Below are 23,841 nucleotides of genomic sequence, written 5' to 3' on the forward strand. Positions count from 1 at the left end.
GGGGCCTGGCATTCCTATTGGCACGGAACCGTATGGTATTATTGTGTGTTTCCCCATTTTCCTATGAGTGTAAAATCGCTTTAACTAACCGATTATGGTAAACTCAACACGAGATCCAACTAACTACACCGAGAAATATAGGCTGTATTGTTAATAATATCACAACAGAACACTGAGCCAGTTTTTTGTAAAACATTACGTTGGTTCATAGCCTAACTATGTTTATCGTAAGCTGGCGCAAGAGAGGGATCTATATTTCATTATAGTAGTTCGACAGCATTACGTAAGCAAAGGTGATGAAAACGAAAAAAGGCGTTTCGTATTTGAGGTCACTCATGAGAGAAGTTACTTCACTGGCTACTAGTTCGTCCTCAGTGAAGGGCAATTGTCAGTAACTTAAGTTTTGATTAATACTTCCGTAAACTTTGCAACAACAAGTCGTATTCAAGTCAACCAGGTGAGCGTTGATATTGTTTATTGTTACTGTATGACATAATATATTGCGTATTTATTAACAAAAATGATTACCAAAGGTTTCTTTAATTACTGCTAAAACTGTTTCATATTGGGAAAAATCGTAGTTATTATAACACTATTCTGATACATTTATGAATTGGTTATTTAGGAAAGTGAATGTGGTTTTTAGATTTTTTTCATTTTGGTCTGTAATTTTACAATATAATATATCACCAACATATGGTGTGTTTTTTTAACATGTGGGTTGTATGGATTGTTTCGTGTGCTGTTGTCAATTACAGCTGTATGTGTATTCAAATCTTCACCAACAAATTGCTGAATTCATTCTTAATGTAAATTGTAGTGCCATTTGCTAATATACAATGATATGGTCGTCATAACAAATCGAAAATATCAGTATCATTTTGTCCCATAACTCAAGTTTAGTTATCTCTCTGTTTTAGTATTTATCATAAAGTGCATATAAGAAGTAACTGCTGTAGAAAGAAGAGTTAGATACAGATTTTTTGTTACAAATATGAGGTTTCAGAAGGAAAAGGGAATTCCATATATTTGAGATGCTAAGGCTCATTGCACTTAAACAGATTGTCCTTTAGTTTAACATCTTCCGGAAAGTAAAAAATACCTTTTTTGCGGTCGATTTTTCCAAGGATATATATATATACACACATACAATGTTCAGAACCAACACTTGACCGGGGTAAAACTAGGGAAGTAGTTAATATTTCATAGGGTAGTAAACTAGTAACAGTGGTACCTTGCCCTAAAAGATGATATTTAATTCATGTCGTTTCCATCTGCATTACCTACAGAGCATTCTACTGAAAGAAAATCAAAGAGAAACAAGTTTATTTTTTCGGTTAGCTTATGTTGTTTTTAGGGTGTAAACTGTGAAGTACAAAAAAAGTTTATATAAGTTTGGTACATAGTTCTAATCTATATGGCTGAGGTTTTGTGGCAAGGAACTTTGGATTTATTGCAGAGTTGGCCCATTAATTCATTCATACACATTTGTATAAAGCTATGGATTTAGTGATTTTAGTTGTGTAATATATTTATTTTTATTTACAGAGCCCAAATTGGAAGAAAAGATTCGTTCAAAACATTGAAACAAAGAACCCACATTTCAACATACAATCAAACATTCTTATTTCATCAAGTTTACAAAATGGAGTCGTTTGTAAGCAAGTGCCCGTTCCTTACTCGTGTTCCAAGCAATTTTCTAAGGAAAGCTGGGCAGTCTGTGGTGTCTTATGCTCAGCGTTGTCCAGTAATGTCTGAGTATATGACCAGATATGCTGCGCAGATTACTATGCAAGGAGCAAGGTATGATTGTGTTAGGATTTTCGGACTTAAAGTCATTTAATTATTCATAGGCCAGCTTATTTTATGGTCAGTTAAATAAACAATGTAAGTTTAACCTGAACATTCAACTTTTAACATCTTCAAGTTTAGTTGTTTTGTATTTGTTTTGTTGTAAATTATTTTCTCTTTGCTGGTTTAATTTTACTTTTTTGGGAAGGAATATATATTTAAATTTTTGTTTAATTTAAATTTTTGTTTTAAAATTCTCAATTTAGGAGTACAACAATACTGAACTTAATTTCCAATGCATTCAATGTAATTTTCATAAAAAAAACAACAAAAATATATATATTGTTGAAAGTTTTATATTCGTTAATTGTTTTAATTCAACATCACAGTCAAGTTAAATTGTAATTAATCAAATAATTCAACTTATTTCAGGTTTTATTCAACCAGTGCCAATCCTGGTGGTCTACTGGATGTTAACGCAGGTAAGAATAATATTTAACTTTAATATTATATAGTAGGGTGGGGGAAGATGGGACACGTTCCATTCTATTTTCTCGCCCATTTAGTAGTAAACAAAGAACACAGAATTTTAAAACCATATCCTCAAGACTTCCATAGACCGTTGTTAACTGTTTAAAACACTATCAGGATATTTGAATATAATGTGCTAAAAGAGCAAAGGTGTCCCTTTTCACCCTACTATATAAAGTGAAATCCAAATAAAGTACTTGTGTTTTATATAATGTATTGTACCCGCCCTATTCGTTGATAGGTAAAGTATATTTGCATGAGACTACACTCACTACAGCAGCTGCCATCGTTAACACGTCACTGGCTACACGTATTTCATCGGATATGGGCGGGAAACGAGAAATAATCGTGCGCGTATTTCGTATTATTTACCATAGTACGCTGTACTGTATCACATGTTCACAATGACTTGCACATAAAACAAAAGCGTAATCTGCTGTTTTACGAGAATGTAATACAAATACATTAAACGTGGGTGTACTCAACGTGTTATAAACCAGACGCCTAAAGTAAATTAATAAAATTTCCAAATTCTGTTCTAATGTTACGTGTGTTGCCTTCAAGGCACGCTTTAGTGTGTGACGTCACATCTCGGCTAAATTTGAAATGCTTATAGTTAATCAGAATCGTGACTAGTTCGGATAAACTAACATGCGACAGACAAATGCTATATTTTAAACTCCCGTCCATTTCCTTTGTCGAGTGCTGGTTTTGACATAACGATTGTAATACAAAGTATATGTAGAGTAATATCTTGCAAGGCTGCAAAGTATTGCGGACTGGCACGCTCGTGATTTACTGTCATAATATCATTTAGCCTCCAGCTATACTAAAGTTCATCGTTCTTATCCGAACTCGTATTTGAAAAAGATAAACATTCTGATTTTTATGTATTAATAAATCTATGAAATATGTCGCTATTTCACTAAATAATATACGAGAAATGCCGCATACCGGTTTTAAAGATATTTTTGTTGGGTAATTTTTTATTGAGTTGATTTTAAACATTCATTACGCCTCCGAAAATTTCTTACCGCTTCAAAGAAATTGTATTCTAAATGGGCGAGGTCCTACAGCACGCACCTCGTACGATCGGGGGCAAAGTTGGCCATTTCCCCAGAGAATTGACTGGGGGTCAGACAGAACAATTTGAATTTATTATCAGTTAAAAACAGCCCTTTTTATGGTTGTCACGATTTTCGGGGTGCGTGTGACCTCGATTGGGTTTATTCTTTGTTGGATCGCGTGCGGCGGACTCAGATCGGATGTTCTAGTTATCTGCGGCAATCATATCGTTCCATTTGAACTCTTATCATACCTCGTTACGTGCGAGCGAATAACAACGAACTATTTGCTCGGAAAAACTTTTTCTCCGGAAGTGTACGATTTTCGACAAACACGCTCAACAATGCGTGTAAATGTTTTTAAAGCCCTTTAAAGAGTTGTTTTAATCAAAACGGCAAACAAATCTGTTGTATTTAAACATCCGAAAACGTCACCAGATAAACGGCCGTGTATTTTAGCCGTACTCTCAGTTAAATCGCCTAGTGTTTATTTTTAGCCACCAACCTATTCTATTTCCACGAACGTTGAAACTTAAGACGCCGTAATCGTTACTCGTGCGTGGAGATGCCGCACCGTAACGACATGCCGTATTAACTAGCGCTTGTAAGAAGCGAGTGTCTATACAAACACTACACTGACTACAGCCTTCACTTCTGCTTGATACTCAGCTTTAAACATTCTCACGCGATTCGTGATCTACGTTCGGAAGTGATATGCATATCAGCATATTATCTGTTCGCATATCATCTCACACTCTAAATCCCCCAAAATATTTGAATATTTTGCATATTTAAACGTCCACATACCAACACACGTTGAAAGGATTAAGGTCTAGGTCGTATAGACCTATAGGATGTTGAACAGTTATAATGAACAGTCAATAATAGAAGTACATACGATAACATAGAACACTTAGCAGTCGTTAACCTTGCTTGCTATATAACCACAATTTATTTTAACAACCCCAAATCCTAAACTCTAAATGATGATACGTAAATGCAGAAATACTCAGTACATGTAAACTTGTAAAAGAATACTGTTTCCATAATAAAAAACGAAGCCGTTTACACGTACACCTTTAATTCGCCTATAGTAAACTGCGCAGTAAAGCCGCTAATTCATATCTGCTACCAAAAAAAAAACTTTAAAAATAACCGTTTTTATTTAGCAGCATATTTTTTCATGAAACACAACAGTGTACTTATTTAAACGACACCCTCAGTCTACGCGGCTAGCCGCAGTTTGGCCGCTTATTTATAACTTAAATAAAAAACTATTATTTTATTTTTGTCATATAGCAAAACCTGCCGACTCTCCTAAGCCCTCGCTCCCTGTCGCTCACGAGGTGGCGCTGTCTGCATCCAAGGATCCCGGGAACCTCGGTTTTCGATGTCCGTTCCTTAACAAGGATGCGGAGGAGGACATGTTTGTGGATGCGATGCAGGAGGCTCAGGAAGAAGAGGAATTGTTCGAAGATGCGCTGGATAGTAAGTGTTCGGATGCACGGACATGATTTTTGTTAGTTTTTTTATTAAAATGTTAAAAGTTTAGAGATTTTTTTGTACTTTAAAAATACGGTTTAATTTGAAAATGACTGTAGGCCGTTGTACAAACAAGTTTTGTGTTTTATGCAAAATGTTAAACGTTTTAGTATTTTTTTTTTGTCAAGCTTGACTTTAAATAAACTGGTTTAATTTAAATATGTTTGTAGTCAGATTAAAGATATAAATTTTTTATTTTTTTTTGTACAAAAATAACGTTTTTGTATTACAGGGGGGTTTTTTAAAACCTTGTTGGGGTCAAAATAATTGGTTTAATTTGAAATTTCTGTATTGGGGCAAGAATTTTTTTGTTTGGTTGAAAACAATCTGATGCACTGTATTCTGTATACGTATATAATATATTTACAATACGCAATGCTGAGTAGTGAGTACGTAGATTGCTTATACATATCGAAGCACACGCATGTAATTAGATAGCATATGATGCACTGTATTCTGTATACGTATATAATATATTTACAATACGCAATGCTGAGTAGTGAGTACGTAGATTGCTTATACATATCGAAGCACACGCATGTAATTAGATAGCATAACCATGTTGTAATTACGTATGATTGATGCCCACTCAAAACGTCGCCCAATTTAGCCGGCTTTAATTACTTTCCATTATCGATTACTGATAACCACGTGATTAGTGACGTCACTACCCACGCAGCTGTTTTTTCCCGAAGAAAAATTTAAGCTTTTTTTTTGTTGATTTTTAGATTACAAGTTTTCTGATAGCGTTATCAGCACCATTAAAGGTGGTATTGTGACGTCACAGTTGGACGTGATCACGTGCACTTCTCTCAACCAATCAACAGGTACAATAATTTGTTAATTAATTGAACACGCCATTGTAGTATATTAATTGCCACCCTGTACAAAATTACCGTTAAATTATTGCTTATAAACATTTGACGTCACAAAATTAAATAGCCATAATTGGTGCATGCAAAACATACAATATATACAAAGAACTGCGCTTAATAATTTTCAACCAATACCCAACATAGAACCTAACTTTTTCAAGGTTACCGACATTTTTAGTAATAAGCCTTAAACCAATAGTTTGTAACAAGAAAATGCTACAGCTGATAATATATACTGTGTGCAGTTATAACCCTATAAGCATGTTAACGACTGTCTTTTTGGTTTTACCTTTGCTTTTATTTTATATTACTATCACCACTAAACCGAAGAAAAAAACGTATATGTTGTTCGTATTTCGGCTATAGCAATGTACACTGTTTTACGCATATTTGTTCTATTAGAGAGCGGTCCATCTTTTGATTACGACGGGTTTATGGAAAAGAAGATACAAGCGAAGAAAGACGATCATTCTTACCGCGTGTTTAAGAAGGTATGACGTTCGTTATTAAACCGTTTTCCTCATAGTTTAAACTGTAGTACTAGCACAACGACAATATACAAATCGCAAAAATTTTAAATCCAGTTCCCATATATTATTATTTTATCTTATTTGTTTTTTTTTTTCTATATAAGTGAGGTGCATTCAAGACACGTATAGGAACCGGGGTTTTAGTATAGAGTTGGTTCATTATGCCATATCATATATGTATTACCCACGCATTAAAAGTCACTTGAACAAAATCCCAAAACTACCTTTAATTAAATTACAGACTTTATAACTCGTGAATTCTATGAAACAGAATATACCACTTATAACGACTGCCATTGCTCTGCCATGCAAAAATAAATAAGTTTCGTTCATTTATTCAATCCAGGTGAACAGACGTGCTGATACTTTCCCATTTGCTGAGGATCACACCACCCACGACCAACAGAAGGTATCGGTATGGTGCAGCAACGACTACCTTGGTATGAGCCGTCACCCCAAAGTTATTGAATCTATCGTGTGAGTTTTGGTCGTATTACAATCTTAAAACAACGCATTGTAATGAGTTAAATTCTATGATATATGATAGCAACAACAACAGAACATAACGTTTTTACTTATAATGCGATACCACGTTTAAGCTTCTAAAATTTGGCAACAGTTACAAAACTGTTGAAAACGACAAACTACGCGTTAAATATGAATCCTATAAATAAACGTATAGTATTAAACCCAGTTTGATAAAATTTTCTTGTTTTCATTCAGCTCCACCATCGGGAAGTACGGAGCAGGAGCAGGAGGAACACGCAACATCTCCGGGACCTCTTCCTTGCATCAGGAGCTGGAGGAAGAGCTTGCTGATCTTCACGCAAAACAATCAGCTCTTCTCTTCTCCTCTTGTTTCGTAGCAAACGATTCAACTCTCTTCACCCTTGCCAAGATGTTGCCAGGTAAGATTTCGTATATTAAAATCACTTTTCACGTGACTGATTACGTCATACATTACGTCATCAATTGTTTTGGTCACGTTTTTTTAACATTCTGTTGACTATCTGTCTATGTCATATCCCCATAGGTAAAAGTGCAAACAAATGTTGTTGTCTAGTCTAAAAACGTGGCGTACCATCGTGTTATTTTTTTATCGTATCCCTGCAATGACTTGCACATACTGTAGCTGCTACTCTGAACTATTTTGTTTTTCTCGTCTACGTTTTGCACGAAAATTCTTGCTGTTTGCAGCATTTCGTCGAAGAGAGCTATTTTTGTTCCGAAAAATTCAGAAAATATCCAAACAGGCTCAATGCTTTTGCTTGTAAAAATAAATTCCGTAAATTCTGTAAAAAATTCCACGAAATCCCGCGAAAACTCGTACAAGGCACGCTGTAATGCGCTGTATACCCATGACCGTTAACATTAAATACGATACTAGTTCTGGGTTAAAATTAGTCCTGTTCGTGTTGAAATTTATGGATATATATAACACTAGTCGTATTAGGTGCTTCTTAATAAACGATAATTGTCAACAAAAATTTTACTGTGACGTCATATACAGCTGCTGTGTGACGTCATTAATTGTGAAATTACTCTAGTTGTTGTTGACGTGGCGTTATTACGCTGTACACATTCGGTTTATGTTGAAACTACTAATGCGCCATTTTGTTCTATAATCTATACCCTATCTTAAGATTGTTATAAATAATAAGTTGATTAAATAGCTAGAAAACAACGTATTCTTACTTTACTTTACTACACAGTATACGATTTCTAAAGGCAGTAGCCGTACTATTTGTATAGCTTTATTTTTGTATAGTAGGCTGGGGGAAGATGGGACACATTTGGCCCATAATATCCAAATATCCTAATGGTGTTTTAAACAATTAACAACGTTCTATGGGAGCCGTGAGAATACGGTTTTATAATTCTTTGAATGTTCTTTGTTTATTATCAAATGGGACGAAAAAATGAATAAACAGGTGTCCCATCTTCCCCCACGCTACTATATATTATTTAACTAGAACATTCTTTTATATTTTAAATAGGAAGTTATATCGACTGCAATCTATGTCTAATTAATTAAATCCTCCGAAAATCGTGCGCTGCGTGGATATCCGCGTTTTTTCCACGCAAACATTAATCAGACAGTGTTATATAGACGGGGAATTCGGGTTATCACGTCCCATGCATTTCCCCGTATTCCATCTATTGTGTTATTTTATGTGGGTGAGGTCCCGCAGCGTGGCACGCCATGGGTCCATGGATTTAGGCCAGGATTGGCTCATTACCCATCTATTGTATTGTAGAGTGAATATGAATATATAGTACTGTGGGGTAAGATGAAATGCTTTAGCACATAATATCCCATATTTCGTAAATCTAGTTTTTAACAAAGCAGTTTTTGAGTCGTGAGGGTACGTATATAACTCTGTAAATAATCTGTGTTTACTACCAATATATCAATAAAAATTGAAAATATTGGCCATCTTACTTAACCTACTATACATATGCATTATGTGCGTGGTTTACCGCCGTAAAACTTCCCCTAAAAGTAAAGTTTCCAGTAATTTTCCATTGTATGTAGAGGAACTCATAGTATACCGGTACGCCAATTATTAGTTCAATGTGTTTTGAACGTAAAGTCAGGAGTCGGTTTTAGGCTTTGCCTTTTTCCATTGTTTCGCCGATCATTGCGTATTTCCATTGTTTCGTATAGCATTGTCATTGTGATGCCATAATATGTCATGAGACATGAGAGTTTTTAACAAATATTTACCACCGGGAGCATGTGATGTGATTCAATGAATTCTTAAAGTAGCTCGTATTCTTGGTAAATATATAACTATCCCTAGGAATAATAAACCTATCTTAAGAGCCCTAACAGCGGTGTACTGACGGTCGTTTAAATATAATGATATTTTAAAGGCTAAAAGTTACGAAGTTTTCCTATTATTATCGCCTATGGGTAGAATCCTACATCGACGTACGCTGTTTTTAGACCACTAATTGATGCACAATTTTACGTTCGAAAACGTATTGTAAAATTACGTCTAAAGCGCACTGTACAATGTGGTATTGGGCAGCTAATTAAAACAAACATTGTTAGTAATATTTCGCACTATAATAACGCATGCGTGATATTTTCTTTTTCTTTACGTTTGTTGACCCTATACGTCTACGACTCTACGTAGTGCAGCGCGTGCAACAACACGATGACGGTGCGTGTTTTAAACCGGTTTAATCCGGATATAACCTGCGCTGACAGAAGCTGGGTGCGATGTTTGATCTGATCAATCTTCCCACAAACTTTGACCCGTTTAGAACGCTCGCACGAGACACGATACTAGTTTGGAAGATTAAAACAGGTTTTGCAAGAAAAGCAAGCACATATAGGGGAATGTTATGTCATATAAGAATATTAAGTTTCATAAGTGAACGTGGACTCCTACATAGGTTTAACTTTAACATTCCTGAATTTTTTCCTGCCTTTTGTTGTATTTCCATCTAGTACCTGTGGGCTGTGGGGTAATATGGGATACTGTTAGCACCTACATCCCATGTTTCCTGATTGCATTTTGAACAATTAAATTTTACATTTGCGAGCTACTCGTATATAATTCTTTTTTACTACCAAATGGGACGAGAAAATAGAATAAAAACATGTCCCTTGTTACCCCACCCTACTATATAAATAAATGCACCGTCCGTATCTAACTCTTTTTTTACTCCTAGGTTGTGAGATCTACTCTGATGCAGGCAACCACGCATCCATGATCCAAGGCATCAGGAACAGTGGAGTTCCAAAGTTTATCTTCCGTCATAATGATCCTGATCACTTGGAGGAGCTACTGAGCAAATCTGACCCTTCAACTCCGAGAATTGTTGCGTTCGAGACTGTGCACTCCATGGATGGTAATTTAATGACAAACAATTTTTTCGACTGAAACATAGTTTTAATTTAAGTATCATTGAATTTTTGCAATTTTTGGTTATAATAGTGGCTTTTAAACCAGGTTGTAATGTTCTGTTTTACTCATTATATTAGGGGCACACTTTTTATGATTACATTCTACGTTTTTATCTATAATGTGCAATAATCGCAGTCATTCGATTGTTAATATTCATCTTATCATATTTATGAATTAAATTATTTGTAATTGTAGGGATAAATAAAAGTTCTGTTTAACTAAATTTTGTTTAACTTTCTTTTTGGAAAGGAAATTTTTTTTTTTTTTTTTTAGTAAAGTAAGCTAACACACTGTTTTTCAACAGGCGCTGTATGCCCACTGAAAGAGCTCTGTGATGTAGCACATAAATATGGAGCAATTACTTTTGTTGATGAAGTACATGCTGTTGGTTTGTATGGTGAAAGGGGAGCTGGTATTGGGGAGAGAGATGGATTGATGGATGACATTGATATTGTTACCGGGACCTTGGGTTAGTATGTATATAATAAACATTTTATGTTGGTTTATGTTTAATTCGAACAATATTTTTGTGGTGTAGCATAGCTTAATATTGCAGATAAAAGATCTTTAGTTTAAAGATAGAAAATACAAAAGCTAGAAGCCCCCTTTTTCATAATTATAATGTGCCTGGCTGCAACAGCATACGTATAGTTACTTTTTATTCTGCAATACAACATATTGCTTAAGCTTTTTACCGAATATTTTCAAGAAGGTAAAGATTTAAATAATATCAAAGTGCATGCCTGGAAAGCTAGAGTTTCAAATTACAATTTTGTGAAACCTTAAATGATACAGTTACTCAGACTGCTATATGCACAAGTTTTTAATTTGTTTTATAAAAAATAAAAAGAAATTAAAAAAAGTCATTTACGTGCATCTATCATCATTTAAGGCCCATGTTCCAACAATAATTAATTCCAATATTCCACCAGGCAAAGCATTTGGTAACGTGGGTGGTTACATTGCAAGCACAAGTTCATTGGTTGACACAGTAAGAAGTTACGCAGCTGGTTTCATCTTCACTACCGCTCTTCCTCCAATCAATCTCGCTGGAGCGCTCACGGCAGTCCGCATCCTTAAATCCAAGGAAGGGATTGCTCTGAGAGCAAAACATCAGAGGAATGTGTCAATGATGAGGAGGATGTTGCTCGCTGCCGGACTTCCTGTTGTTCATTGTCCGAGTCATATCATCCCTATTAAGGTAGGATTGTAACTATTGGTCCTGTGTGGCATGTGTTTATATCATACAGTTTTTGTCATACTGTCTGGTGCAGTGGCACAGATTGTATGGGTTCAAGGCTCGAGACTGCTACCATAATAACATTAGGTGTATACGTGTATTTATATTTAGGCAAGACAATTTGGCCTGTGTGTTGTAGGCAAGACACATAAAAAAGACACTCCTCTAAATCGTCAGTCCACATTAAAAAAAAATTAAAAATCTCTTAAATAAATAACCACCTACGAAGTTACATATGTGGTGCTCATAAACTTCAATTGATTCTATACACTACACTTTTGCAGTTTTCATAATATAAAGACATTTCATTGTAAAGTACTTTTGGTTTGCCAAAGCTTTGCCATGAACTTCTATATCACCGCAAAAGTGGTTAAGAAGCACACTGCAGCTGTGTATTTTAACCAACAAGAACAGTATACTGATTAGAACATTGTGGATTATGTTTCTAATCTAATATTAACTATACATGTAGGTTGGCAACCCTGAAAAGAACTCTGCTATCATGGATATTATGATGAAGAAATACAACATCTACGTTCAAGCCATCAACTATCCTACTGTACCAAGGGGTGAGGAGATGCTTAGAGTTGCTGCCACACCAGGTCACACTGTCCCTATGATGAGGTTGGTGCTATAAATTTCTATTTTATATGGGTGAGGTGTTACAATGGGGCGTGCCATTGGGCCTGAGATTTAGGCCAGAGTTGGCTGATTACTACTAGTATTGTAAACTTAATGCGGTGTTTTGCTTATTTTTGCTAGAAAATGTTAAAATAATGTGGTGATTAGTAATAGGAAAGCCATGTTTTTCTACTGCTATGGAGCATATCTATAACATTAGAGTTGCCTGGAGTGACATGTGAACCCAATTGTGGAACATAAAGTGATATCCTATGTTTTAGCACCTTAGTTTTAAATTAAAAAAATAGTTTAATGTCTATACAAACCAGTGGAGCCAAAAAAAGTGCATTTTCCACACTGATTGAGTTTGCTTTGTCATGAATATAACTGCAACTGTATTATAGCAATGTCACCCTAGATTTCATTAACAAAAATTTAAAAAGTATATATGCGCCATGCTACCATTCGTTTTTTAAATCCATGTTTTTAAATGCAGGTACTTTGTGAGCAGTCTCCGCAGCGCCTGGGCTGAGGTTGGTTTATGTGGTAAAGAAAGTCACCCAACTGAAACATGCGAATACTGCCAAGCACCAATCCAGTTCGAGATGATGTCAGCTAGGTTGAAGCTCGTCATGCCCATGAGGCAACCCATCCTGGCTTGTGCTTAACCACTCAAATAATACCAGCAGCAAAAAGTTTCTCTGAATGTAATATGCAATAGAATTTCCGAAAAACCAAATTCTTATTTAAATCCCAAAAGTTTTTTTTTCTTAGCAAGTACATTGTGAATTAATTGCACTTTTCTATCCAAAACTTCTGATTGATAAAAAGTATTTGTTTTTTTTGTGGTTACTGTTTGTCCTTCAGAATAAGAGAGATTAATTTTCACATAGTATATTTTCTGCTTGTATATGTCTGCACTAACAGCAAAATACTATACCCTCAAATTGTACATTTATAAAACGGTATACCATGCATAAATTGTCATTATTTAAACCTAAATTCTCATTTTACCAAAATTTGTAAATTTTTGAAATGCGTTACCTAAACATACAAAATTCAGCTTAGTTATTGAAAGTAATGCCATCATATGGCACAATCTCATTATCTATTTAAATATTAATTCTTAATATATATGTGTATGTTTATTGGTAGATACTAACAAGAAATACATTGCTGCAATCAAACGTTTTATTTAATTGTTACAGAAAATAGATTTTAGTTATTTTGGATTTTGTTAGGAAAATAAGTATGGTAGTATAGTAGGGTGGGGGAAGATGGGACACCTTTAACACATAATTTCCAAATAACCTGATCGTGTTTTAAAGAATTAATAACGGTCTGTGGAAGTCGTGAGGAAACGGTTTCACCATTCTTCGAATGTTCTTTGTTTACTACCAAATTGGACAAAAATATAAAATGAAAAGGTGTCCCATCTTTCCCCACCCTACTATATTACTGCTATGATATCAGTATGAAATAACTTAACCAGCACCGTGACACAGTGGTTGAAGCGATCGACAATGAGCCCAGAGGTTCGACACCCAATGTAATCTAGTCATTCAGGCAGTTTGTAGTATCATTCAGGCACATATATAAATGTGTGGAAATTGTGAGAAAAAAGTCTCTGGCGAAATATTTAGAAAAATGAAAAGTATGGAATTTTTAAAAGTAGCTTTGCTGGAAAATGGTCTAATAGTTAAATACATTTATTCCATTTGTTCGGGTTTGTTTATGCGTTTACTGATTTACAGAAACTGTTCAATAACGGCGGTAATCCCTAATGTGGCAATATTCGCAAAAATGTATTTTTCGAACAATTGTTATAAGAATGTACATCCACCAGTTAACCACGACTGACAAAAGACACAAATACTCATCAGTGTAACACTTCTACAGTTTCACTAAAACCACCCCAAACAACATTTGTAAATGACTAAGTGCTTAGCGAGAAAGTGTACCATAATGTAACCTCAATACAAAATGCTTCCATTTTCTGCTGCTCTTGTTAAATCAGCTGCGGGGAACAAACGGCCCACGTTGATTGCTTTTACGCTGCGTTAGTTTCTTTCTGCATTCGCCTTTCAGTGCTAGGGTTGCAATGGTAGTTAATATAATGTGTATGTACAGATCCTGGATCTCCCAATAGAGTACTGAATATGTGGCTTAGAAATTTAGAAAAAAATTGGTTTTCAGCAGGTGTTGATATACAAAGGCAAGCTGAAGTATTTTGGTAACAGCACATGCTGGTTTTGAAGCTCGGGTAAGTACATGTGTTTTGGTGTTATACAATTTTAAATAGCTTAGGCATCAGTTATATTTCAGCAAGCATTAGTTATCGTTATTTGTGTAATTCGGGATTAGTTCGGAGTTTACTGTAAGTTTGTTTCGTGCATTGCATGTGTTATGGAGGGTGTAACGAATTGGGAAATAACGTTTGTGATCGCACGCACACCTTCATGCATCCTTCGCAGAAGATATAGAGTAGGGTGGGGGAAGACGGGACACCTTTTCATTTTATATTTTTGTCCAATTTGGTAGTAAACAGAGAACACTCAAAGAATTATAAAACCGCATCATCACGACCCCCACAGACCGTTATTAATTGTTTAAAACACGTTCATGAAATTTGGATATTATATGCTAAAGGTGTGCCATCTTACCCGACAGAACTATAACTCAATTTTTCCCACAAATATAAAACTTATTTTGCCAGACAAAGTCAAATTGTATGAAATATTTTAGTCTGTTTTATACAGCTACGATACTAGATTGATAATTGAAACTCGCAAACTACAAAATTTCGCTGGTTTTAATATGATTCACCGAGCATCCAATACTAGCACCTTACTGATACGCCTCTTTCACCTATTGAAAAAATAATGTTTCGATTTAACACCGATTTTTAATACTGTCAAACAATCCTGAAACATTTTTTCTGTTTATTATCAAATGGGGGTCCGCAAAAGGAATTCAAAAAAATCCCACTTTACCCCGTGTCCCACGTCCCCCCCTATAAATAGGCCATACTCCGCCGTGAGAGGATAAACAAGTTCCATTTATCAATTTATTATTCACGAGTGTTTGATTAGTTATTTAGGCTTCAAACTAACAACCCAAAGGTACAGAAAGTTTGTCATTTTTCCTATTACTGTATCACACCTATACATGCATGCGCACGTTACACCATCGATGTTTCTTCGGTTTCCACATCTGGATCAATTCTATTTTGACTATCTTCAGTTGTTCTGGCAACAACATATCCGCTTGTGGGTGATCCATTTTCCTTGCAACACCTTCCGAATTTGTCATGTTTATAGCAATAATAAAGGCCTATGCCCATTACAATGGCGATTGCTGCAAGAGGACATTAAACTATAATCGCGATGACGACGGGGGATAACCTAGTATGCTGTCCGGGTTTGGTTGCGCAATCAGCAATCGTGGTAACGGTATGGGTAAATGTAGGATACATTGCACTTGTATATGTTGCTGTATTGGAGATGTAAGTAGGTTGAGTTGCCGTGCTGGTCGTGCTAACAGCACTCGAGTACAAAGTAGTTGATATTTGTGTTGTTGGTGTTGGTGTGGTGGTGGGAGGTATTTCTGTTGTCGTAGTTTTGACAGTGGGTTTCCCTTCGTTGCTAATAAAGATTGTATATATAATATAGTGGAATTTAAATTTATTTACTAATTAAAATTAAAGAAATTTTGAATTATTATTATTATTATTATATTTTGGTGCATTTAACCTTTCGGTTTTTTTACACCGAATATTTGCAAATCGGTAAAATATAATCTGATGTGTGGTTCAATCGCTAAATAACACCGGCGCCGTGGTATAGTGGTTAGCGCCTGCTTGCCCCCTGGCTGTAACCCAGGGGTAATGGGTTCAAGGCTCGACGCTGCTACCATTGTTGGGGTATGTGTCCTTGGGCAAACACTTAACGACAATTGCTCCAACCCATTGGTCACTAATGGGTTGTCTAAATTATCAGCCATACATAAAAAATACAAAAAATCCAACAAAAAAATAACCACTCACAAAGTAACATACATGGTAACACGTAAGCTGGCACGAGGTGTTAAACCCGTGTTATAACAACTGTTTATTTTCGGCAACGCGAGGATTAAGTTACATTTATTCATTCATTCAACCCCACTTTACTATATATCATCAGCAATACCTTGGTGTGCATATGCGAAAAATTCCTTCTCCAGGTGTTTGAAAACTTTCCTTGCAAGGAATACATTCGTAATCCTCGTTTGAATATTTGTAATCTTTCGGGCAAACCGCACATGCGTAACCCTTTGCTCTTATACTGGCTTGACCAGGATCGCAACCCTGTAGAACACCAATCTAGTTAAAAGGTCATACCAACCTTTAGATCACACTTGAGCACTTATATCAATATACAAAAAAAATGATTTTTCATTGATATGCCCCTTTAAATTCGGACGGTTAACTTTATTTAATTACAGACAAGTTGCAAAATAATACTAATAAAATGTGCCATCTTGCCACCTATTTATTATAAAACTTAACAAGGTTTTCTCGTCCCATTTGGTAGTAAACAAAGTACATTAAAAAAAACAATCTTTACGACTCCAATAGGCCGCTGTTAATTGTTTAAAACACGATCAGAATATTTGGATATTATGTGCTAAAGGTCTTCCCCCACCCTACTACATTAAAAACTCTATAGCAGTAGGACAAGACAAACAATGTTTAAACTTGATTTTCTAATCCTATAATGTTATTCCGTGTTATTTACATTTATTCATGATAATAATCATAGTAAACAAAGATTTTAAGGTGTCCCATTTTACCCGTCCGTTTGCGAATCCCTAAATAACACCTTCGTATTTTAAATATGTTTTAATGTGGTGTTCATTAAAAAAGCTACGATAGCGCGAATACATTCATGGTATCACGAATCACCCCATAACCGTTAAATATTCTGGTTTTAAAATATAAAACAAAATGTTCTTAAGGGTGTCAGTTTCCCCAACATACTATATATCATTTTTTTGTTAAACTATTTATTAAACTATATACGAAAATAAGTTTACCTTTACCTGAACTTTCACAGTCGTTGCGAAAGTTGCAACAATAACAAACAAACCAAACATTCTTCATTGATTTATGTTTTCTGTATTTAAAACGAAAAATATTGTTCTGCTAAACTCTATGTGTAAAACAACCTAAATTATCTGTAAGAAATCAAACCTCGGTTTAACAGCAATTCTGCATACCTCCTATTTACACAGCTCGATTCTAATACGTTGGTCACCACAATGTTTGTTAGAGTGATTCTAAATTCCTAAGTAATAAAGATAGGCCTGAGTTCTTATGTATGAGTATATCAATAAACCATCCGTAACTTCGCAAATCAATAGACCATAACTTCGCAATGCGCCTTGTGTTTTTACCGCGCATGACGTTCTCTCAACACCCTAGCACCGCCACAATAACCAAGTACATATAGTCAACTTACTGTTTTTAATTAAATATAGCCAACTTACTGTTTTTATTATTAGTTGATTGGTGTGTTTTGAATAAATGTAAAGGAAAAACATATTACCGGCTATAGTCGCTATACTATACTCAACAATGCAAAATACCATGACTGACAACTTTGTATATAGACAAGATTGAGTAGAAAGCGTTGAACCAGCAAACCTCAACACAAAAATATTACTGAGCTAACCAATACATTATCTTGTTCTTTAAAAGCTCAATTTCATAATCAGTTGCAATAACGATATACGTTACTTACTCTGGGTCCTTTCCTTGGTACGGTTGTTTGACTACCTTTCGCTACTCCAAGCCGGCGAACTACATCTCATTTGACTGTTTTTTACGTTTTACCCCGTCACAACTATGTATGGAATGTGTCGCAATGTGAATATATATTTACACTTGGTGTGAGTAATACTAATGCGATGTTGTTTACTCTGTGTTTTTACTTTTTATAACCCATTATTAAATGGAAGATTAGAAGTGTCAGCGTTATATTTTATAAGTTTCACATGTATGTAAGCCAGTTGTTATCAATAGTATCAAAAAACACATTATATAGTAGGGTGAGGGGGGGGGGAGACGGGACACCTTTACCACATAATTAATGTCCAAATATTCTGATCGTATTTTAATCAATTAACAACGGTTTGTGGGAGATGTTAGGATACGGTTTTATAATTATTTGAATGTTCTTTGTTTAAGGCGACGAGAAGATAGAATGAAAAGATGTCCCATCTTCCCCCACCCTCTACTATATAATAAAGAGTAAGACTCTGGCGTCGTAGCACAATGGTTAGCGCACCTGTCTCTAACGTAGGGGTGACGGGTTTAAGGCTCGTAGCTGCTACCATAAGGGTTGTGTGTTCTTGGGCAAGAAATTTAACGCTAATTGCTCCAATCCAGTGGTCACTTATTGGTCGTCTAAATTTCCAACCAAACATTAAAAACAAAATAAAAGAAAAAAAATTTTCACCTACAAAGTTCTAACCCGTAAGACGGGCGGTATAGATCTATATGAAACAGAACACTGGTGTTATAACGAATGTCGTTGTCCCGCCACGAGGAGTTGAATAAGTTACATTCATTTATTCATTCACGAATTTCAAGCTAGCAACATATTTATAAAAGAGTTTGTCGTGTTACAATATTGCTGTTTCAACGGTTTTCGTATTTTGTTTAGTGCTATTTTGATGAGTTATTTGTTCAAGTTCAATTGCTGCATTTCCGTTGACTGTGACCTCAGTTACGATGTGATGTACTCCGTTTCCATTTGCTGTTGGATCGTTTATATGTGTTGCAGTCTCTCTGTTTTCAGTTTTGCCTTTGGTAATTGCATTTCCGTCTCCATTGTGTACTTCATTACACACATCTACTTTATCTACTTCGTTTTTAATTGCTGTTCTACCGTTTGTGGCTGTTGTAGGCGTTCTTCTACTCTCAACTTCATTTCTGCCGATTGCTGCATCGTTTTCTTCGGCTGCTTCTTCGTTTGTTGTTAGTGCGTTCCTCTTGCAACACTTTCTGCGTTTCACACATTCATACATACAAAATACGGCAATCAAAACCCCGAAAGTGAAAATCGCCATTACGACGATGTAGGACCAAATGTAAGACGAGACAGTTCAAAATGCCTGTTAATTTTAAATGTTTGTATTAGTACAAACACACGTAAATAACACAAAAAGAATACCTACTTTGAAAATCAAATTTAAACATTCTTGACTTGCCCAACGTCGGTCTTGCCCACTGCCATAGTTTTAATGTTACCTCCACTATGCTATTGTATGAAAAATTGGTATTGGTTAAACAACAACCGGTATTGTTAGGACGTCAATTGATAAATTTTGTATTTTCCAATGCATTTGAACTTTTAATAACATAAAGTGCATAACAAGTCATAACAATGTTTATATATATCGCAAGCAGTAATGAAAGGTGAACCACTGGGAGCAAGTAGTAATGAAAGGTGAACCATTGGGAACATTTCTTACACAATATTATATAACAGCAGATTATAGTACAGTATTATTTTGTTACAACATTTTGTAAAATTAGTTTTAATGCATTTTGATATTTGGAAAACTTTACGGTTCATTACATTCATATAGAAAGAGACAGCTAAAAACAGGGTTTCTATATAGTCTTGACGCTTATAATAGTTTTCCTGGCCCCCATGAGAATAGAAATAAGTTAAAAGAGGATAAATATGTCATGAGAGGCTAAACAAGTTAAATTTACATTTGTTGTACACAGAGTCGGTACATAAACACTTTATATATGAATATATGGTTTTACATATACGTTCGTTTGATTAACTAAGCTTCAAGCTAGCAACATATTTATATAGGTAATACAGAAGAAGTACATATTAGCTCATAACAATGTTTATATACAACGCAAGCAATACCAGGTAGTACTAGTAATGAAAGGTGAACCACTGGGAATACATCTATAACGTCAGATTATTGTACACTATTATTTTGTTACAGCATTTTCTCGCACAAAATTATATAACAGCAGATATTATATAGTGGGGGAAGACGGGACACCTACAGCACATAATATCCAAATATCCCGATCGCGTTTTAAACGATTAACAACGGTCTAATATGGGAGTCGTGAGGTTGCGGTTTGATAAATATTTAAATTTTCTTTGTTAACTACCAAACAGAACGAGAAATACACGAGTGAAAAGGTGTCCCATCTTCCCCCATCCTAATATATCAGTATTATTATGTTACAGCATTTTCTCGCACAATATTATATAACAACACACACACAATTGTACAGTAATATTGTGTTGCAACATTTTGTTAAATATAGTTTCAATGCATTTTGATATTTGTAAAACGTTTGATTAACTATAAGCTTCAAGCTAGCAATATATATAGGCAAAACGGAAAGTCCGTCCTATGTCTTATATCCCATCACTGTATAGGTATATGTTTGTACAATTGTACACGTTACAACATCGCTGTTTCTTCAGTTGTCGTTTCTATATTTTGTTCAGTATCATTTTGATGAGTTATTTGTTCAAGTTCAATGTACTCCGTTCCCATTTGCTGTTGGATCGGATATAAGTGTTGTAGTCTCTCCTTCTTCAAGTTTATTTTCGTCCCCGCCATGTGCTTCCCCCGAATTTACACCATGCCCTCCATTGCTCGAATCTACGCCATGCTGCCCTCCATTGCTCGAATTTACGCCATGCTGCCCTCCATTGCTCGAATTTACGCCATGTCCTCCATTGTTCGAATTTACGCCATGCCCTCCATTGCTCACGTCTGTGTGATGTACTCCATTTCCATTTGCTGTTCCACCGTTTGTGTTTGTTGCGACTGGTGCATAGCCCTGATTACACCACCGTACTAAATATATACGTTTATAAAAAAAATATATAGCGAATGCAAGTACAAAGAAAGTTAAAATCGTTGTGATATCAGCAATCGTGGCAAGGGTCTGGGTAAATGTAGGATACATTGCACTTGTATCTGTTGCTGTATTGGAGATGTAAGTAGATTGAGTTGCCGTGGTCGTGCTAACAGCACTCGAGTACAAAGTGGTTGATGTTTGTGTTGTTGGTGTTGGTGCGGTGGTGGGAGGTATTTCTCTCGTCGTAGTTTTGGGAATAGGTCCCCCTCCGCTGCTAATAAAGATTTAAAAATATGAATGAAGGAATGAATGAAATTTATTTCGTCTCTTCGGTCCCGATAACGCAGAACGGGAAAGTTTATAAAAGCAAAAATACGTGGAGTAACGGTAAAACAACAGTTGTTAAAACACGCTTATTGTTAAAAAAGAAAGAAAGAATGTTTTGGATAAAAGGCATGAACGGTACGCGTTATACACAATATAATGGACTACGTGTAACTATACAGTACGATTGTTATCTTTTGGATTTTATACATTTAATCATTGGTTTGACCAGCGTGTCTACTTTTTGTAAATTTAACAAACTTGTTTAAAATTGCATTTATGAATTGTGTATATAACTACAGTTCGAATACATTATATACAATTTTCAGTTCTTTATAGAGATACAAACTTAAAACGCCTAATGTTACAAATATGTTGGTATATATAGTAGGATGGGGGGAGATGGGACACCTTTTTATACTATTTTCTCGTCCCGCATGGTAGTAAACAAAAAAACATTCAAAGAAATCCAAAACCGTATCCTCACGACTCTAATAGACCGTTGTTATTTGTTTAAAACATGGTCAGGATGTTTGGATATTATGTGCTGAAGGTGTCCCATCTTCCCCCACACCACTATATCAAAGCTTAGTACGTTTTCGTAAACAAAAACGTTCTTATAAAATCTGCATTACCGTTCTGTGCACCAGTAATAAATTCCAGCACCCGGTGTTTCAAAATTGTCCTGGCATGGAATACATGCATACTTTTCTTCCGAATATTTGTAACTTTTTGGGCAAACGCCACATTGATAACGTCCCGCCGGTTTAATCCTTGCTTGGCCAGGTTTGCAACCCTGCAGAAATATGCTGTGACTGCTTAATTAAATTGATCATTAGTATAGGGTGAGGGAAAGTGGAACATGAGGTAATGTGGGACTGTTAATTTTCATGGCCACCTATTTAAAGAAACAAATAAAAACGTTGCAGGAATATTTGACAGTATGAATGAATGTAACCTACTTTATCCTCGCGTGGCCGGAAAACAACAGTCGTTATAAGACGTGTGTTCATATACACTTCGTGCCAGCTTACGAGTTACCAAGTATGTTATTAGGTGAGTGGTTTTTTTTTTTTTTTTTTTTTTTATGTATGGCTGATAATTTGGACAACCAATTAGTGGCCACTGGATAGGAGCAATTGCCGTTAAGTGTTTTGCCCAAGCAAACATATACGCCCACAGTGGTATAGCAACGACGAGCCTTGAACCCATTACCTATGGTTAAAGCCGCCGCGCTAACCAACTGTGCTATGGCGCTGGACAAGTATTCTTACGAATGTAAAAAGCGCGGGCTAGAGCCGATTACCGCTATTATAACTATAAAAAAAAATTAATATAGAAGTAATTGATTGACGTATCGTCCCTGCTACCATCGTAGGCATATGTGGACAAAACTATTAACGGCAATTGCTCCAACCCAGTGGTCACTTATGGGTTGTCTAAATTGTCAGCCAAACATTCAAACAAACAAACAAACAAACAAAAAACATTTACCCCAAAGCTAAACGTGGTAACTTCTAAGCGGGTACGAGAGGTGTATGAAACACCCGTGACAAGACTGACATTTCCCCATTAAGCTTGGGCATATAAGCAACATTCATTCAAAAAGAGTTTACCTGTGTTCGAAGCGCTTCAAAGCTTGGTGCAGCAGCAGTTGCTGGAAAATCAAACATTCTAATTTTCCTTAGAAAGCCTATTGACGGTGTTAAATAAATTGAGAACAGAATTCTGCGAATAAATTGCAATATACTAACTAGCTGTGCAAAAGTAACCAAATGAAACTAACAATGTTCTACCTTATACTGTACTTTTTTATAATAAGTATAATAGGGTGGGGGAAGATGGGACACCTTTTCAATCTATTTTCTCTTCCAATTTGGTAGTAAACAAACATTCAACGTTTTTTTTATAAAACTTTATACTCACGGTTCCCATAGACCGTTGTTAATTGTTTAAAACACGATCAGGATATTTAGTTATTATGTGTCAAATGTGTCCCATCTTCCCCCACCCTACTCTATTTATCAAAGAAACAAAACAAGAAAACACCGACAGCGCTTAATTAATACTATCTAACAATGTTAGTTAAAGTTTTTCAAATTCTTCGCGCGAGGTTTTAACTTTAAGTGCTGTCGCATAAATGAAATAAAACAAGCATTAGCGCACACCTATATATGGCTTCAACAAACAAAGTACCGCGCCCAGAAATAAGGGGTTTCCCTGATAAAATGTAGGGTGCCTTCCCCAAGTTTTAACTTCGTACTTTTAAGATTATACTGTGACGCAATGAATTTCAATGCAGCAATACCAAAAATAGACATCACCCCCCTAACTCTAACAGCTGATTGTTGTTTGTCAACGTTACACATACCGCCTAGCAAAATCGAAATTGTCGTTTACCTAACTTGTTAAGACGTTTGCGGTTGCTTGAACTACAATAAGATAGCTCTATTCTGCTATTCAAATGCACTCTGCGCGATAGAAAATGTTTGCGTCATATGAGTTCAACT

At 35.6% G+C, this 23,841-nt stretch overlaps 4 protein-coding genes across 7 annotated transcripts; 1 reads left to right on the plus strand and 3 right to left on the minus strand.

The window, feature by feature from the left end:
- Positions 1–305: 305 nt before the first annotated feature.
- LOC100179288 (5-aminolevulinate synthase, nonspecific, mitochondrial) lies at positions 306–13,301 on the plus strand. Of its 2 annotated transcripts, XM_002125731.4 has the most exons (13): positions 306–457; positions 1,549–1,803; positions 2,224–2,273; positions 4,686–4,874; positions 5,657–5,755; positions 6,206–6,294; positions 6,680–6,810; positions 7,057–7,241; positions 10,018–10,197; positions 10,558–10,722; positions 11,186–11,454; positions 11,966–12,117; positions 12,611–13,301. In XM_002125731.4, the coding sequence occupies exons 2-13, from the start codon at positions 1,646–1,648 to the stop codon at positions 12,780–12,782; spliced, it is 1,839 nt and encodes a 612-aa protein (XP_002125767.1). In that variant the 5' UTR covers positions 306–457; positions 1,549–1,645; the 3' UTR covers positions 12,783–13,301. The 2 variants fall into 2 exon arrangements, with proteins under 2 accessions (XP_002125767.1, XP_026690237.1); XM_026834436.1 differs by lacking the exon at positions 5,657–5,755 and having other exon boundaries at positions 12,611–13,296.
- A 1,958-nt stretch (positions 13,302–15,259) lies between these two features.
- Positions 15,260–17,839, minus strand: LOC108949511 (mucin-2-like). 2 transcript variants are annotated; one of them, XM_018811950.2, is made up of 3 exons: positions 17,188–17,839; positions 16,302–16,459; positions 15,260–15,758 (listed from the first exon to the last, which is right to left on the minus strand). In XM_018811950.2, the coding sequence occupies exons 1-3, from the start codon at positions 17,245–17,247 to the stop codon at positions 15,485–15,487; spliced, it is 492 nt and encodes a 163-aa protein (XP_018667495.1). In that variant the 5' UTR covers positions 17,248–17,839; the 3' UTR covers positions 15,260–15,484. The 2 variants fall into 2 exon arrangements, with proteins under 2 accessions (XP_018667495.1, XP_026690250.1); XM_026834449.1 differs by having other exon boundaries at positions 17,194–17,834.
- Positions 17,840–18,709: 870 nt separating this feature from the next.
- On the minus strand, positions 18,710–19,479 carry LOC104265720. Its single transcript, XM_009860326.3, has 2 exons — positions 19,333–19,479; positions 18,710–19,269 (listed from the first exon to the last, which is right to left on the minus strand). The coding sequence occupies exon 2, from the start codon at positions 19,222–19,224 to the stop codon at positions 18,778–18,780; it is 447 nt and encodes a 148-aa protein (XP_009858628.1). The 5' UTR covers positions 19,225–19,269; positions 19,333–19,479; the 3' UTR covers positions 18,710–18,777.
- Positions 19,480–20,267: 788 nt separating this feature from the next.
- On the minus strand, positions 20,268–23,052 carry LOC113474226. Of its 2 annotated transcripts, none has more exons than XM_026834451.1 (3): positions 22,948–23,052; positions 21,967–22,127; positions 20,268–21,278 (listed from the first exon to the last, which is right to left on the minus strand). In XM_026834451.1, exons 1-3 carry the CDS (start codon positions 23,002–23,004, stop codon positions 20,678–20,680), a joined length of 819 nt encoding a protein of 272 aa, XP_026690252.1. In that variant the 5' UTR covers positions 23,005–23,052; the 3' UTR covers positions 20,268–20,677. The 2 variants fall into 2 exon arrangements, with proteins under 2 accessions (XP_026690252.1, XP_026690251.1); XM_026834450.1 differs by having other exon boundaries at positions 20,268–21,281.
- Positions 23,053–23,841: the final 789 nt, after the last annotated feature.

Source organism: Ciona intestinalis, chromosome 5 (assembly GCF_000224145.3).
Source record: "Ciona intestinalis chromosome 5, KH, whole genome shotgun sequence".
Classification (NCBI taxonomy): domain Eukaryota; kingdom Metazoa; phylum Chordata; class Ascidiacea; order Phlebobranchia; family Cionidae; genus Ciona; species Ciona intestinalis.

What these genes read in the sequence shown, in the direction of transcription:
- LOC108949511 (XM_018811950.2), bottom strand. Translation starts at nt 17,247, where the DNA reads ATGTTTGGTTTGTTTGTTATTGTTGCAACTTTCGCAACGACTGTGAAA. An exon ending in CTGTGAAAGTTCAGGTAAAG is followed by an intron (nt 16,460 to 17,187) that starts GTAAACTTATTT and finishes GGTGTTCTACAG; the next exon opens with GGTTGCGATCCTGGTCAAGC. An exon ending in TTTCGCATATGCACACCAAG is followed by an intron (nt 15,759 to 16,301) that starts GTATTGCTGATG and finishes AATCTTTATTAG; the next exon opens with CAACGAAGGGAAACCCACTG.
- LOC113474226 (XM_026834450.1), bottom strand. Translation starts at nt 23,004, where the DNA reads ATGTTTGATTTTCCAGCAACTGCTGCTGCACCAAGCTTTGAAGCGCTT. An exon ending in TTGAAGCGCTTCGAACACAG is followed by an intron (nt 22,128 to 22,947) that starts GTAAACTCTTTT and finishes ATATTTCTGCAG; the next exon opens with GGTTGCAAACCTGGCCAAGC. An exon ending in TATTACTGGTGCACAGAACG is followed by an intron (nt 21,282 to 21,966) that starts GTAATGCAGATT and finishes AATCTTTATTAG; the next exon opens with CAGCGGAGGGGGACCTATTC.
- LOC100179288 (XM_002125731.4), top strand. Translation starts at nt 1,646, where the DNA reads ATGGAGTCGTTTGTAAGCAAGTGCCCGTTCCTTACTCGTGTTCCAAGC. An exon ending in TCTACTGGATGTTAACGCAG is followed by an intron (nt 2,274 to 4,685) that starts GTAAGAATAATA and finishes TTTGTCATATAG; the next exon opens with CAAAACCTGCCGACTCTCCT. An exon ending in CACACTGTCCCTATGATGAG is followed by an intron (nt 12,118 to 12,610) that starts GTTGGTGCTATA and finishes TTTTAAATGCAG; the next exon opens with GTACTTTGTGAGCAGTCTCC.
- LOC104265720 (XM_009860326.3), bottom strand. Translation starts at nt 19,224, where the DNA reads ATGGCGATTTTCACTTTCGGGGTTTTGATTGCCGTATTTTGTATGTAT.